The sequence below is a fragment of the Peromyscus maniculatus genome, chromosome 2 (genome assembly GCF_049852395.1).
Source record: "Peromyscus maniculatus bairdii isolate BWxNUB_F1_BW_parent chromosome 2, HU_Pman_BW_mat_3.1, whole genome shotgun sequence".
Taxonomy (NCBI): domain Eukaryota; kingdom Metazoa; phylum Chordata; class Mammalia; order Rodentia; family Cricetidae; genus Peromyscus; species Peromyscus maniculatus.
In genome coordinates this window covers 156179156-156195139 of record NC_134853.1, presented here as the reverse complement: position 1 = coordinate 156195139, position 15984 = coordinate 156179156, and the positions used below count along the sequence as shown (strand labels likewise).

Genomic DNA, 15984 nt, shown 5'->3' with positions numbered 1-15984 from the left:
ACAGTGAGTGAGCGGTGGAACCAGAGAGGCAAGGAAACCAGACTCCCCCCCCTGCCTGCCTCAGCGCCCTGCGGGGCACTCACCAATGTAGACAATATCCTTGGTGTTGACTGCCACGTTAGGACCTGGGGACCGGCCGCTGACCAGCTCCTCACCGTCTATCTGGATGGAGCCTCTCTGGCCCTTTCTGCAGTGTGACAGGGTCAGGCCCCTTACCCTGCGTTCCCATCCTCCGCAAATGCTCTCCCCTCGTCATGGAGACTCCCTGTAGACAAATCTGGCCCCTGCCTGCTCTCAGATCTCTCCTTTCCTACTGGCCACACACAGCCACCTTCTGGGGCCCATCCTCAGGTTGCCTCGCTTTGAAAAGCCAAGGCTGGGCTCAAGCTCGGGATTCTTCCTGCCTCCACCTCCCAAGTGCTGGGATCACAGGTGTGTACCACCACCCCGAACCCTAATGGGGCTCTGTACGGCCAGGAGCTCGGCTTCCGGCAAGGTATCCTTCCCGCATCAGTCTCTCAGCTCGCCAAGGCCCCTCCTCCTTGCCCTACCCCGCCCCCGGAAGAGGGGCGTTCCTGGTCCCACGCCCACCCCTGGTCCCGTCCCCCAGCGCCCCCAGCGCCGGACTGGACCGCTTACCGCAGCGCTATCACTCGATGCCACTCGCCATCATTGATGGGGTCTTCTGAGACGAGGCTGGCCTCCCCGCTGCCCAGTTGGTAGCTGTGGCATCAGAGATCCACAGCAGTGTGAGTTTTGGGGTGGACAAAAGGTGTCAGGTGCAGATGGTCCTGGGTGTGTGTGTGTGGCCGGGGCACCTGGAGCTGCGCAGCTTCCCACGGGAAAAGCCAGGGATGGAAGAGGGTGTGGGGGTGCTAGGACTTACCTGAAGACAAGAAGGCCATCTTGTAGTCCGAGGCTGATGAAGTCCTTGCTGTGAGTGGCCTCTCTCACCTGCCGGGGAAGCACAGGGTCTCTAGGGTCCCACACCGGAAAGCTGAGGCCCTGAGGGCTATAGTCTCAGCCTTCCTCTTACTACACTGCCCCAACCAGGAGGCCAGTTTCCCGCTCAGGAATCTCAAGACTCCTAGTCGGATGTATACTCACCACACCCTGCCAGAGCAGGAGGCCATTGGCTGTGGTGGTCCGAACCTCGAATTCGATGGTCTCAGGTGCTTCAGGAAAGCTGCGGGGGTGGGGAGTGAGGGGGTGCGGGGAATACAGGGCAGGAAGCAGTGTGTCAGGAGAAGCCTCAGTCTCAGACTCGTGTTAACCCAGCTGGACCCATAAGTCAACAACACCTATCTTACCTCCTGGAGAAGATGTTGCCAGGGAGGCCTAGGAAGCCATTGTCATAAAAGTAGGCTCCATACTGCCCAGGAGCATCTGTGCGAGAGTGGGGGACAGTGAGTGTGCATCACCGTGTCCATCGTACCTTTACTTATCACTAGTTATTATTGTGTTTGTGTATATGATGTGTGTGAGTGTGGGCATGATTGTGCCACAGTGTGTGTGTGGAGATCAGACGACTTTTAGGGGTCACTTCTCTCCTTCCATCGTGAGTTCCAGGGACCAAACTCAGGTCATCGGGTACCTACATTTTCACTACTCCCCCCCCCCCCCCAGACAGGGTTTCTCTGTCTAGCTATCCTGAAACTCACTCTGTAGACCAGGCTGGCCTCAAACTCAGAGATCCACCTGCCTCTGCTGGGATTGAAGCTGTGCGCCACCATCGCCCAGCTCACATTTTTACTTCTTAAAAGAAGGGCCTACTTCACCTCTCCCTCTCTTCCTCCCATGCCCCCACATGTATTTAATTTTCTGTGAAAGAGGGTTTTGTTGGCATCTATGTTTACACCACATGTGTACCTGGTGCCCACAGAAGTCAGAAGAGGGCATGAGAGTCCCTGGAACTGGAAATTCAGGTTAGTTACCATGTGAGTGCTGGGAACTGAACCTGGTTCCTCTGAAAGAGTAGCAGCTTGACCATTCTGCCATCTTTTATTTTGTGGCTTGGAAAGATGGCTCAGTGGAAAAGAACTTGCTCTTCTTCCAGAGATTCTGGGTTCAATTCCCAACACCCCCAAGGCTTTACAATTGTCTACAAGTCCAGTTCCAGGGGATCTGAGGCACCAGACACACATGGTACAAATACACGCATGTAGGCAAAATGCCCATACACATAAAATAAGAATTAAAAAAAAGATTTATATATTTTTAATTTATTTTTATTTTAGGTTTTTGAGATAGAGTTTCTCTGTGTAGCCCTGGCTGTTCTAGAATCCACTCTGTAGACCAGGCTGGCCTCAGATTCATAGAGATCCACCTACGTCTGCCTCCCAAGTACTGTATTGTGTGTGCGTGTGTGTGTGTGTGTGTGTGTGTGTGTGTGTGTGTGTGTGTGTGTGTGTGTTCATATCAGTGCTTGTGGAGGTTAGAAGAGATGGTCAGATCCCCCAGATCGGGAGTCACAGGCAGTTGTGAGCTGCCTGATGTGGGTGGTGAGAACTGAACTCAGGTCTTGGTAGGAGCCTCAAGCACTCTTGAGCCATGTCGCTAGCCCCACACATTTGTGCTCTTAAGTATACGGAATTCCAGAGAACGAGTCCCGCACTGTTCAAAGGGGGCACACAAGAGATGCTTGCTGACTGAGGGAACTGATGTCAGAGCGCTTCAAAGGCCCGCCCAAGGTCACTTTGCCAATAAGTTGTGTATCACTCTGTCCCTCTTTGTTCCTTCCTATCTGTGCCCAGTGAGCTCCTCCCATGGGCTTGTTTTACTTGAGGACCCAAACTGAGGTATAAATAACTGGAGGAAAAGAGGCTGAGAGACCCAGACCAAGAAGACGAGGCCACCCATTTGCCCAGCTGGCCACAGGGAGTACGTACCATTGCCTCCACTGCCTTCAAGGTGCCAGTCAGATTCCACTATGCCATAGCCAGGGCCTGTGGGGAAGGGTGGGATCTAGCTGACAGATACCCAGTAACTGCGTCTGTCCCCAGAGGAGGGTGGAGAGCAATTAATAATACATACCTAGTTGGCAGTGTGGACCAGAGAAGCCAGGGAGACAGAAGCAATAGGTACCCCGGCAGGTGCCACCATTCAGACAAGGCTCTTGGAGCTGGCAAGGGTTCTCTTCATGCTCACACAGGTCTCCTGGGGGCCAAAGCAAAGGTGGGTGGGCAGGAGCTAGCTACCCTCTGACCCTTGGCCTGCTGGCCCCATGCCCTGCTGTGTCCTGGGCTGGCTCTGGTACCTTTAAAGCCGTCTTGACACAGGCACTGGAACTCATATTCGCCCGCGGGCATGCATGTGGCACCGTTCCGGCAGGGCTGGCGCTCACACGGGGAGCTGTCGTAGCACTGCCCCACACCGTGGCTGCCCAAGAAGTTGTAGGTGAGGTCCAACCGCTTGCCATTCACCGACACCTGGCATAGGAGCACCAAGGGACTCATGGGGTGTGGGAGGCGGAGAGACATGGGTGTGCCAGCAGAGTAAGCACGTGCTAGAGAGAGTATCTGGGACGTCAGGCAGGGGCATGAAAAGTGGCATAGGACCCCAAGTGTGGAAGGGAGGCCTTGAAACTGAGCATCTCCTGTGTGGCCAATCCCCAACAGTGGCTACTATTATCCCTATTTTGAAATAAACCGACTCAGCAGAAAATGTGTGGTCCCAGGGCCCCGGGCGAGGCAGGTGGTCCCACACTGACCCCTTCCCTCCCACTGACCCTCCGAGGGCTGCTCCTCACCTCGCCCACACAGCCACGGAAGTGAGCACTCATATTGATGGCTGGGGACAGCTGCATGGAGGGCTCCACACCGCCCAGGTAGAGCAGCGTGTGCAGGTTGAGACCCTGGCTCTTCCCTGGTGAGGAGCGCAGCACGGGGTGCCCTCCATCGACCTGCAGGCTGCCATCTTTGTTGAGGCGCTCTGCAGACACTCGGTGCCAGCGTCCCAGGGCCAGTGGGTCAGAGCTCCGGAGAACAGCCAGACCTGATGAGACCAAAGGCAGCACTGGGTATTGGCGGGACCCCGAAACTCTCTCGCTCTAGGGTGTGATTAACGGGATACTTCTCATAGATTTGAGGAATCTCTGATGAGGAGTTTGTGGCGAGGGGCGGCCTTAAAGTCACTGAGAAGCATGCAGGAACAAACCTTAGAAGGTCTGGCTCCTGATCGTATCCCCTCTTGCCTCCTAGCCATATGGTGACCCCAAAATAGTGCAGAGCTTGGCACCCAGACTCACCCACACATGGCACCCAGTGCTTACCTGACCCCAGCTCATAGCGGAACTCCAGGTGGCCATCAACCATCGCTAGGGACACAAAGTCTTCCACGGGCCCACTCTTGCCCCCACTGAACAGCAAGATCCCATTAGGTTCCAGTGGCTTGAACTCCACATCCAGGCGTAGCTCATGGTGAGTATTGGTGAGAGCCGGTAGTATCAGGTAGGAGCCAATGCCAGACAGAGATGGGGTGGTCACCGTCACACCTGTAGCAGCCATAGCTTAGCTAGGAGCCGTGAGGATAGCAGCATCCTGGGCAGGAGCCTCCCCCCTCCCAGACCCTGTCAGAGGCTCAGGACCAGCCCTGCCCATCAGGCTGAAGATTCCCGGGAAGACAGAAGCCCTCTTGGGGAATACCAGGTAAGGGACTCAGGCTAGACAGGAGTGTGGCCAGTTGATTTTAACATTTCCTTGCTTTAGACTAGCTTTATTACTCACAAGACTTGTTATAGCCCCAGCGTGCCTTGTGTGATGTCCCCAGCCATCACTCACTCACCTTCCTCACACCTCATCCCTGACCGGCCCAGGTGGCAGCGACAGGTGAAGCCTCGACCATCTGGCCGGTTCACACAGGTGGCGTCGGGCCCACAGGCCTCTGGAGGCATAGACAAGAGGCAGGGGGATAACTCAGCAGAGGAGATTCTCATGCCTAAATTCTGCCTTTCACATTTTTGGGGACTTAGGCTCTTAGGGCTAAGCCAGCCTGGAAGGACTGTCCAGGTCCAAAGTGGGGGCAGAGTCAAAAGAAGGATAGTGTTAGAGAGGACCCCTAGGGACAGCTGTGGCACCTGTGTACCTGTGTTGGTTTTTGCTTTTAGGAGTCTTGCTTTGTAGCTGTGGCTAGCCTGGAACTCACTATGTAGTTCAGTCTGGCTTTGAACTGGTACATGATCCTCCTGCCTGTGCCTCCTGAGTACTGGTGGTATTATGGGTAAGTGGCCATCTAGCATGTGCAAGGCCTTGAGTTCAATCATAGCACATACATACACATACAAGACTGCACCTAGGTAAGAGTGTAGGGTATGTGTGCCTGACTCATGTAATGGAGAGGCAGTGGAGACCTAGATGGCAGTGTCTGGGCTACAGAGAGAGGTTAGTTACCACCATGGGAGGGGTCTTAAGTTCTTGAGGAGGAGGAACGGAGAAGTGGGGTGGGGCACTCACCTGGGTGGCAGTGCAGTGACTGTGAATGCTCACAGCGGCTGCCGATGAAGCCAGGAGGGCAGACACAGGTGTAGCTGGTGCTTTCAGAATCATGGCACTGGCCTCCATTCTGCAAAGCAGCCGCAGGCGTCAAGCCAAGGAGGCCACAGCCCCCCCCACCCCCCCACCCCCCGCCCAGGGGCAAGCCATGGCTCAGGGCAGCTGGGGAGTGGTATGTGAAGAGCCACCTGGCAGGGTCGGTCCTGGCAAGTTGGGCAGTGGGAGATGCCATGTGTTGTAAGGTTGAAGTCGTGGAAGATGATCTCTTCGCCTTGGATGTGCAGCTCACGTATACAGCCTGAAGGGTGGGGCAGGATTGGGGGAGGCAGGATGAACAAATGGAGGGGATGGTAAGTTGGCCAGCTGCAGCCCACATCTATTGTGCCCCCCTTAGCTTATGGGGCTCTATGATCAGCCGGGAAAGTTTAGCTGGGGAGTGGGGAGAAGGAAGGCTCACCTATAAAACCGCTGTTGAGCCCGGCCTTGGGGATGGCGCCGTAGTCAGGATAGCCACCCAGATACAGCTCCTCATTCAGGTCCAAGCCTTGGAATTTGCCCTGTGGAGGTGGGTGAGTCACGTCTAGCTATCAGGTTAGGTACAGGCTGGGAACTGGAAACAGGGGACAGGTTGGGTCTCACCTGGGAGGTTCCATTAACAGGAGCTAAATTGCCCACAATCAGAGATCCATGAGTGAGGCTCCGTAGCAGGGTCACGTTGTAGAACTGGCCTAGGGTCAGTGGTGTGGGGTGGCGGATCGTGGCCATGCCAGAGCCAGCATCAAATCTGCTCCGCAGGGTGGGGCAGGGGCAAGAGAGAGTGTTTGTAAGCGCAGCTTCAGGCAGGCCCAGGCTGGGCAATGGGATCCAGAGGAAGGATATCATCATTCCCTGTGGTCCTGGCTCTGAAGTTTCTGTCTGATTTGTTTTCCCTTCATCACCCAACCCAGGCTATGCCCACCTCTTCCAAAAGTTCTCTTCCTCACTGCCTTTCTGTGGGAGCATCTCCCGAGCAGGCTTTTAGAACTGGGAGAATTCTCTGCTCTGAGGCCTTGCAGCCTAGTGCCCGGCTTTTGCCTTTGAGACGACCTTGCTTTTCTTTGTTAGGGTTTGGCTTCCCCAACTAGAGTGGACACTCCTATAGGGTTCAACCTAACTTGTTCTGTTCATACCTGTAACTGTGCCTGGCACATGGCAAGAGTCAAGCAAGTAATTATTGAATGGATGAATGATTGGTGAGAGGATGAATGAACAGATGGATGGATGGATGAATTGATGGATTCATGAATGGATGGATGGATGAGTAGATGAACAGGTGATGTGAATGAATGGATGAAGATGGATGGGTGGGTGGGTGGATGAACAGATTGATAGATAAATGGGTAGATGGATAGATGGATGGATAGATAGGTAAATGGATGGACAGGTGGATAAATGGATGGATGGATGAATGGGGTGGTTGATGGATGAAAGGGATGAATACATGAATGAATGAATGAACAAGTAGATGGATGAATGAATGAATCCTGCCTGCAGTAGTCCTAAGCTTTTGAAAGATCCCTCCTCTGCCTGCCCAGGATATGGTGCCTCCTCCAGTAGACTGAGTGGCCATTAAGGGTAACAGCCATAGCTACTTTTTCTATAGATTCACCATAGTATAACTCAGCTAAAGCAGAATATGCCCAACTAAAACCCGTGTCCAGTCCCCAGAAGACAGGGAGGTAGAGATCTCACCGGAACTCGGGCCTTCCGCCCACCAGGCCAAAGGAGATGAAATCAGGCTGCCTGTTGGCTAAGTTGGTTTGACTCCTTGGGATCCGCTTCTGCCCGTTGTACAGTAGCATCCCTGGAGGGCATAGCAGTGTCAGCAGCCTCCCCTCTGGTCACCTAAGCTCTTCTTGAGCCAGTGGTTCCCAGCCTTCCTAATGCCATGACCCCTTAGTACAGTTCTTCAGGTTGTGGTGACCCCCCCAAATCATAAAATTATTTTGTTGCTACTTCATCACTGTGATTTTGCTACTGTTGTTAATCCTAACATAAATATCTGCTGTGCAGATGGTCTTAGGCGACCCCTCTGAAAAGGCTGTTTGGTCCCCAAAGGGGCCATGACCCACAGGCTGAGAACTGCTGGCCTGAGCCTTTCCACTCTGTGATCCCTCACTCTGGAAGGTGGCCAGAAACCTCACAGTCAGGGACCTGAGGAGAAGAGGTTTGCCAAGAGTTCCTACAGAAGATCTGACTTTTTGGGCACACATCCTTAGAGTGTGTCTGAAGGAGGAGAGGGAGGCAGAAACTCACCTGAGTAGAGAATGAGGCCTGGACAGTGAGAGTGAGAGATCAGCAAGATGAGAGGATGAGGGGAGAGAGAGAGAAAGAGCCATCAGATAAAAAAGAACACTGAGCAGGACAGGAAGATGGGCCAGGAGGGCTGGCCACCAAGGCAGCCATGCGGCAGGACCAGGTAGAGGCCAGAATGTCACAGAGGAGGGAGTGAGAAGCAAGGAGGCAAGAGAAACCCAGTGGACCCTGGATGCAACAGGGCTTCTGCCAGGGTCCCTACCCTACCTACCCCAGGACAGCCTCCATACCTCCCAGGTGCCTGCTTACCATCTGCAGAGTCTGGCCGGAAGGTGATCTTGATCTTAAACTTCCTGTAGGCGTCTTTGATGGTGGGAAGCGGCAGGAAGGAGTGGGGTGTCTGAGTGAAGTAGGGTACCACTCGCTCTGCAGAGAGAAGACTGTCAGAGAGACACCTTCTGTGGGCCCAGTTGGCATGCCTTGCCAGTTAGGGCTGGAGCTGTCCTACCTGGCACCTGCAGGTAGGCGAAGGCTTTGACCTTGCCCTGCCGGTTGGTGGCCGTGCACACATAGGTCCCGGCGTCCTGGGGGCGGACTGATGGCAGCATCAGCATGTTGTTCTCCAGGCGGCTGTCAGGTGGCAGGTCACCATCCACCTATAAACACTGGCACTGAAGGCTTGGCATTGTCTCATGCCCCTACTCTGCCCCAGGCCCATCTTCAAACTGGGCATTCCCTCTTGACCAGGTCCTGTGGTACCGAGTTGGCTCAGAGCTGGTCCTGGCCTGGAGGAACGGCTGGCACTTGCCGAACATTTACCTTGCTCCAGGTGATGGCAGGGGTCGGGTAGCCTGAGACCATGCACGGGAAGACGGCTGCGGAGCCAACAGGCACTCGGACCTCTGGGAGAGTTGAGATCTGCGGCAAGGCTGGGGGACAGACAGAGGCCATCCATGTGATGCATCCACCAACTTTGTGCTACCTCATGCTTTTCTAGTCTTCATTTTACTCTGGGAGAGAGGCACTGTGTCCACTGTACAAATGGGGGCGGGAGGGACTATGGCTGATCATTCCTGGTTGGAGAGTTGCAGCTCAGGCCTAAGCTGGCTGATATCACTTCCCGCCTGAGCAGACATCTGCACAGCAGGGGACCTGAGAACGGGACACTAGGGTGGTGTAGGTGAACTGGTAGGGAGTAAGGAATTGTCTTTAAAGAAAACAGGTTTGTGTCTACTGCCTACCTACAGTGAGTGCTTTACTTCCATGGTGTCTTTTTATTTATTTACTTTAAAATTACATTTATTTATTTGTTTGTGTGTTTATGTCTGTGTATGTGGGCACATGCCATGCATGTGTATGGAGGTCAGAGGACAGCTTGCAGGAATCAGTTCTCTCTTTCCACCATGAGGGTCCTGAAGCCTGGCAGCAGGTGCCTTTACCCCATCTCCACCCCCTTTTTAAAAAAAGAGGTTGGGTCTCTCATAGCCCAGGCTGATCTCTACCGCTCTGTGTAGCATAGGGTGGCCTTAAACCTATGATTCCTCTTGCCTTCACCTTGGAAATGCTGGATTATAGGTGTATGTTTATTTATTTTGAGATGGTGTCTTACTATGTAGCCCAGGCTGGCCTCAAACCCAAGCTCTTTCTTCCTCAGTCTCCTGAGTGCTGGGATGGCAAGTGTGTGTCACCACTCTCGGTTTTACATGGTCTGTTTCTGTAAAGTCTACCATCGGACTAGGGTATGGGTCTCCGCCATCAGACTAGGGTATGGGGCTCCTCCATTAGAGTAAGGGTTATTTCTCCTCTTTTTCTTCCTTCTTTTTTTGGAGATAGGGCCTCACTATGTACCTCTAACTGGACTGGAACTCGATATGTAGACCAGGCTGGTCTCAAACTTACAGAGACTGGCTTGCCTCTGCCTCTTGAGCCAGCAAGCCCAAGAATCCACCTGTCCCTGCCTCCCCAGAGTCCTGGGATTAAAGGCATGTACCACCACACTAGGTCTACTTTTTCTTCTTGATAGCCTTTGGCATGTAGCCTGCTCAGACAAACACTCACATTTATTCATTTGCTGGGAAAGCTGTCTCTGAAATATAGACACTAGGAGATCCCCAGGATAGCACAGAAGGAGTGATGTAGCAAGACGGAGCTGGCAGCACCTCAAGGTCCTGTCCCTCCCCGTCCCTCCCTGTCCCTCCCCCGTCCCTCCCCTAGTCCCTAGTGGTCTCTACCTTGTACGAGCAGCAGCACATGGGAATGGGTGGTACCAGCAGCATTGGTGGCCATACAGCGGTACTGTCCTGCGTCAGCCAGCTCCACATGGGCAATCCTGACGACATTTCCACTTTGCACAATGCCAGGCCTTAGGTGTCCTCCAACTTTGCTCCAAGTTATCTGAGGCTTCGGGTTACCCAGTGCCAAGCACTCCAACTCCACAGAGTGGCCAACAACCACAGAGTGCACAGAGGTGCGGACGTTGATGAGGACTGTGGGTAAGGCTGGAGGAGAGGCAGAGTGGTGAGCGAGGCTCAGGGAGGTCAAGGTTGGGGGAGAAACGGTGTGATGAGCCAGGCCACGGGGAGGTCAAATCTGGGAGGATGGCTTAGAGCCCTAGGCACTCAAACATCTTCTGGCTTGCTTTTCATGTGGCCACTCACACATCCAATTGTTAAGCTTCTGTTTGTGCATGCACTCAAGTAGCTGGGCACCCACTCAAGTAGCTGGGCACCCACTCCTACACCCAGCTCCCTTTTTCCTTGCCATACCTTTCATGGCCATTACTCCATGCAAGGTGCAAGCAAGGAAAATAGAATAATTCTCTTTATCACGCACATTTACAGCGTTCCCTTGGAGCAGGGGCACACCCGACCACCGTTACTCTCTATCTCTGGCCCTGCTCTTAGCAGAGGCCTGACGCCACCTCTTACCGTGAACAATTAGCTGGGCACTGGCCTGGGCTTCTCCCCAAGGCCCATGGGCATGACAAACATATTTCCCTTGGCAGCTCTGGTCTATGTTCTGGATTCTGAGAAGAAAGAAAGGTGACGTCATAAGGAAAGCCATGGGAAATGTTTTCAGCTGTGTGAATTAAAACAGGGCCTGATGAGATGACACAGGGTAAACCACTTGCCCTTAAGTCAGGTGATCTGAGTTTAATCCCTGGGTCCTACATGGTAGAGGCAGAGAACTGATTCCTGCAAACTGTCCTATGATCTACACACACACACACATAACGGCATGTACATGCCAACATGTACACATACTTAATTACCTAAACAAACACACAAACAAACAAACAAATAAAAACAAATAGGAGACAGACCAGAACCCAGGGCCAGTGCCAGTGAACAGGATGCAGGCAGACAGGGTGGTGCACCAAACCATTTCATCTCATCTATCTATCCATCTATTATCTATTCATCCATCCATCCATCCATCATCCATCTATCTGTGGTATTGGGGATTGAACTTTAGGCCTCACACATGCCAGGACACCGCTCTACCAATGAGCTACATTCTCATTTGATTTTTTTTTTTTTTTTGGTTTTTTCGAGACAGGGTTTCTCGGTGTAGCTTTGCGCCTTTCCTGGGACTCACTTGGTAGCCCAGGCTGTCTCATTTGATTTTTACTTTATTTGGAAACATGCTTTCAACTAGGTTGCCCAGGCTGGCCTAACTCACTATGTAGCCTTGAACTTACGATGCTCCTCCTTCAGCCTCCCTATCATAAGCCTGTGCCCTGAGGCCTGGTTCCCACGCCCATCTCAGACACAGATTTCTTGCTCTAAGGCTCACTGTCACACTGACTCAAGGTCCCACTGTGACCGAGCTGCAGATCTCTGGCCCCAGTTTCTTGCCTTAAATAACAGGAATGCAGAGTTGGGCACAGTGGCTCACATCTGTAATCCCCGTACTGGAGAGGCTGAGGCAGGAAGAACATAGCTAGCTAAGAGGCCAATCTGATCTACATAGTGAGTTTCAGGCCAGCATGAACTATAGAGTAAGACCTGGTCTCAGAAATACCAAAATACCAAAACCAAATAATACCAAAAACCAAACCAAACCAGAACAGAAGGAATGCAGGCCACTGTTAACAGATGGCCTTCCAGGCGCCAGGAAAGCACTAAGCATTTTAAAGACACCAGCACTTCAATTTCCTAACTTACTGACCATTGTGAGGCTCAGAGGCCAAGCAGCTCCCTCAAGGACATTGCTCTGTCCTGAGCCCCATAGGCGGGTGAAGTGACTCAGTCCCACGGAGCATTCGGCTGGGGAGTACCTGAGTCCAGTCCACACCCACCACCACTCACCGGAGGACTCCATCCTGTACACTGTATCCAGGAGGCAGCTGACCTCCCTCCTTGAGCCAGCGAAGGTGCGTGCCTTGTTCACTGGGCACAGCACAGTGGAACTCAACGCTGGCCCCGATGTTCTTGGTCTCTACCTGAGGAGTGACTTGTACAATGGGTGTATATCCGACTGGGATGGATGTGTTAGGGAGCTCGCCAGAAAAGCCTGTGGAGACATGTGAGATGGAGTGATTGATCGATTGATCGATTGATATTACAACAGGGTCTCATGTAACATAGGCTATCTTCAGACTCACTATGTAGCTAAGGATGACCTTGAACTTTGAACTTTGGATTTTCCTGCCTGAATGCTGGGATCACAGGCACATGTCACCACATCTAGTTTATGTGGTGCTGGGGACTGAACCCAGGACTCAGTGCACGTTAAACAGGCACGAGCCCAGCCTAAGTGCCTGAGGTTTTATGTATAGGGTTTTGAGAAGAGGTCTCTCGTCTGTTGTCCAGAATAGTACTTGAACTCCTAGGCTCAAGGGCTCCCTCAGCTTAGTATCCTGATGAGCTTGGACTAAGGTCCACAGCATCACACAGGACACTGGTGGTTCTTTTGTACATATGTATGCATCACATCCCTGCCTGGCACGCCGGGGTACCAGGATACCCTCATCTCAGCATTCAAGGGACGTTCTTCTGAGAGCCTCTCTAGCCAGACAACAGAGTCCTTTCAATACAGATCCATTCATCTGCTTGTTCTCACACTCATTCATTCAGTGCACATAAGGGCCAGCGTGGGGTTGGGCTTTGCCTCTCAGAGTCTGGGCCCTTGGATAGGGAAGGTGGTCTAAGACATGAATGGCCGGGAGGGAGACACATTTTTGTTTCCTTTCTCTTTATGTATGAAAAAATATTGAGGTTTAACATGAGCTAACTCAGCTAAAGTTATCTCTGAGGCCACAGTCCAGGCCCTTGACCAGTAAGCTAGGTGCTCTCCTTGCTTCTAGACTTTCGTGTCCAAAGGCTTGTGTGGCTCTGTAGGAGTCCACAGCACAGGGATGTTAGAGTCTCCACAGTTACACCAGGGTCCTGGGCCTGTAAGAGGTGGCCCTGTCACATATTCCCTGCTGTTTGTCAAATGCTCATTTCCTTTCCTCTGGGCCTGTGGTGGACAAGCTCAGGCCTTCTGGGACAGTAGGGTCCAGGCCTTGCATTGAGCGTCCTTCTTGCCTGGCAGGTGAGGGAACTTCCCGTGCAAGTGCAAGGCAGGGCAGCAAAGTGGCCTGAAAGCTAGGGAGCTGCGAGAAGTAACGGAGGGAAGGTCTTCCTGGCTAAGGAAGCAACCTCAGGCCTTAGAGAGGGACACTACAGACGGGCAACAGCCTCTGTATCTATCCCAAGTGTACATGGTCAAGAGGAGCCCTGCAGGGAAGCAGGCGCCTGGCTTCCCACTGGGACTCCAGCTGCTTACCTTGGACCAGCACTAGGGCAAAGGCCTCAGCTGAGCCCACTTTGTTGGAGACCTGGCAGCGGTAGCGGCCAGAGTCTGCAGGGCCCAAGGGCTCCAGGTGCAGCAGCTCGTTCCTGACAACGGCCCTTTTGGGCAGGACGCCAGCCATCCGGCTCCACTGGAAGGTGAGTGGGGGCGTGCCATGAGCCAGGCACTGCAGCTGAACCAGATTCCCTGGCTGCACCGAGGTGTGCTCTGGAATGATCGTAGCGTATGGAGGACCTGGAGGACACGCACAGAGAGCAGGTGGGAAAGGGCAGACGTCAGGATCACAGCAGGGAGCTGGAACCAGGTAATGCCGTTAAAGCTTCTAGGGACCAGGAGGAGACATGGGTGGCAGTCAGGACAGGCTCCGGAGTCCTCTGGATGGATGGAGAGCCTGGGGTTCTACCCAAAGAGGGGCTTTTTCAGGGGAACATAGACCTCCACGCAACACTGACAGAAGTCCAAGGAGAGGGTATGGGAGACTTACTCTCCACGTGCAGGACAACAGTGGCTTCAGCATGCCCGGCAGAGTTGGTGGCATTACAGATGTACTGGCCTGAGTCTTGCTGGGCCACCTGGGGAATGACCAGTGTGTTGTCTTCTATCTGGTGCTGCCAGGGCAGCGGGGAGCGCAGCTTGGACCACTGGATGGTGGGCGGGGGGTTGCCTATGGGGTTGAAGATGCCATTGGTCACTAGGTTGTTCCAGGGACCAATCAAGTGTGGGGGTGATAGGAAAAGGGTTCTAAGTGACCTCTCCCTCCATGGGTCTGGCTAAGTGGATGCTTCCGGGGCATGACATCATCTTCAGATGAATTCAAACCCCAGAGCAGCACCGCTCTGCCTTTCTGTGGGTCCCCATCACACCTGTGGCTGAGCAGTGTAGCATGGCCGTGTGTCCAGCCTCCAAAGTCAGCTCAGCTTCTTCAACTTGGACCTGGGGGGCACCTGGGACCACAGTGCCAGTGTCCACGATCACCTCCACCTTCTTCTGTGCTGTTCCAAGGGCATTCTGGGCTAGGCACACATAGGTGCCTGCATCTGATGGTTTAGCTGATAGAATCTAGAAGAAAATAGTCTGGTTTTGGGGTGGCCAGAAGAGAACACTGATATTGATCCCTTCCTTTGTATTTTGATTATTGTTTTTGTTTTCTGAGCTAGGGTCTCATGTAGCCCAGGCTGGCCTTGAACTCTATGTTTGATGACAATCTTGATTTTCTGATCCTCCTGCCTCCACACCCTGAATGCTTCAAGTACAGGCACATGCCACCATGATTTGTTTACATAGTTCTGGGGACAGAAGCCAGGATTTGGTGCACGGTGGACGAACACTTTCCCGACTGAGCTACATCCCCAGATGCCTTCCTTTGATTTTAGCTCTTCTGTGTGCTGCTGGAAGGCCTGTCTTCACAACTTCCCATGAGTCCACCTGTATGCTTAGCTACCAACCTACCCATCACTCAACTACCCGTCCACCCAGGCTTCGGAGTCATTCTTTCTTCCTTTCCTTCTCTCTTCTACCCACCAACCTCTTCTTCTCTGTCCATCTACTTATGCTCCCTCTAGGCACCTGCTTCAGTCAGCTCCCAGAAAGGACCTCAGACCCAGACATGAAGCAGCCCCCACCTCACCTTCAGCATCGCGTGGCTATTCATGAGCCCATATACCCGCGGCTCCAACTTCACAGGGGTGCCGAGTCGGGTCCAACGGGGGGAAGAGCGGGGTTCCCCAGAACTGATGCACTCCAGGGAGATGTCCTTACCCAATTTCACATGCACAGGGCCCTCAGGGAGCACAGACACTATAGGAGACCCTGTGGGAGGAATATGTCACGCAGAGCTGTGGGTTACATCCGAATCACAGTTCACGACTGAATACCATTCTTATGTGGGAATTGACTTAGAGGGGCTGGCAGTGGCGGGGCAGATTTTAAACCCGGAGAAGCTGGACTGGCAAGAGGGGCAGAGCCATGGGGTGGTGTCTCTCACCATGCACATTGAGATTGACGACGCTCTGGGCCACACCATAGGCATTGGAAGCCACGCAGCGGTAGGCTCCATGGTTGCTGGGCCGGGTGCTCATGATGGTAATGATGGAGCCATTGGGGCTGATGTGGATGTTGTCTGCAGGGTTGCATTGGGAAAGGGTGATGGTTAGTGTTAGCTGTCTCTTGATAGGATTGAGAGCCAACCTGGGAGACAGTCCTATGAGGGATTATCGAGATTGGGTTAACTGGTGTGGGAAGACTCATGTTGACTGTGGAGAAAGCTATTCCCTGGGCAGGGAATTCTGGACCGCATGAAAAGAGAGAGTGAGCAGAATGTGGGCATTCATTCATCCCTCCCTGCTTCCTGGTCACGGATGTCACGTGACCAGCTGCTTCCAGCTCTTGTTGCCTTGATGGA

At 53.2% G+C, this 15984-nt stretch overlaps 1 protein-coding gene across 4 annotated transcripts in view; it reads right to left on the bottom strand.

Annotated features, from left to right (window-relative positions):
* The window catches only part of Hspg2 (heparan sulfate proteoglycan 2), a 99677-nt gene that overhangs the window by 1104 nt on the left and 82589 nt on the right, over positions 1-15984 (bottom strand). For 3 of the 4 annotated variants that reach the window (XM_042272121.2, XM_042272120.2, XM_076565448.1), the window contains 28 exons: positions 15568-15702; positions 15211-15392; positions 14447-14642; positions 14068-14247; positions 13557-13817; positions 12095-12299; positions 10712-10809; positions 10016-10282; positions 8604-8713; positions 8293-8440; positions 8094-8210; positions 7785-7802; positions 7221-7332; positions 6129-6273; positions 5947-6046; positions 5678-5787; positions 5451-5559; positions 4783-4881; positions 4271-4492; positions 3749-3993; positions 3257-3428; positions 3034-3156; positions 2889-2945; positions 1311-1386; positions 1108-1186; positions 887-954; positions 640-723; positions 84-187 (listed from right to left, as the gene is read on the bottom strand). In XM_042272121.2, coding sequence (XP_042128055.1) covers positions 84-187; positions 640-723; positions 887-954; positions 1108-1186; positions 1311-1386; positions 2889-2945; positions 3034-3156; positions 3257-3428; positions 3749-3993; positions 4271-4492; positions 4783-4881; positions 5451-5559; positions 5678-5787; positions 5947-6046; positions 6129-6273; positions 7221-7332; positions 7785-7802; positions 8094-8210; positions 8293-8440; positions 8604-8713; positions 10016-10282; positions 10712-10809; positions 12095-12299; positions 13557-13817; positions 14068-14247; positions 14447-14642; positions 15211-15392; positions 15568-15702 — 3822 coding nt within the window. The remainder of the gene's footprint in view (positions 1-83; positions 188-639; positions 724-886; positions 955-1107; positions 1187-1310; positions 1387-2888; positions 2946-3033; positions 3157-3256; positions 3429-3748; positions 3994-4270; positions 4493-4782; positions 4882-5450; positions 5560-5677; positions 5788-5946; positions 6047-6128; positions 6274-7220; positions 7333-7784; positions 7803-8093; positions 8211-8292; positions 8441-8603; positions 8714-10015; positions 10283-10711; positions 10810-12094; positions 12300-13556; positions 13818-14067; positions 14248-14446; positions 14643-15210; positions 15393-15567; positions 15703-15984) is intronic. The other variant, XM_015999279.3, reaches the window with a different exon arrangement.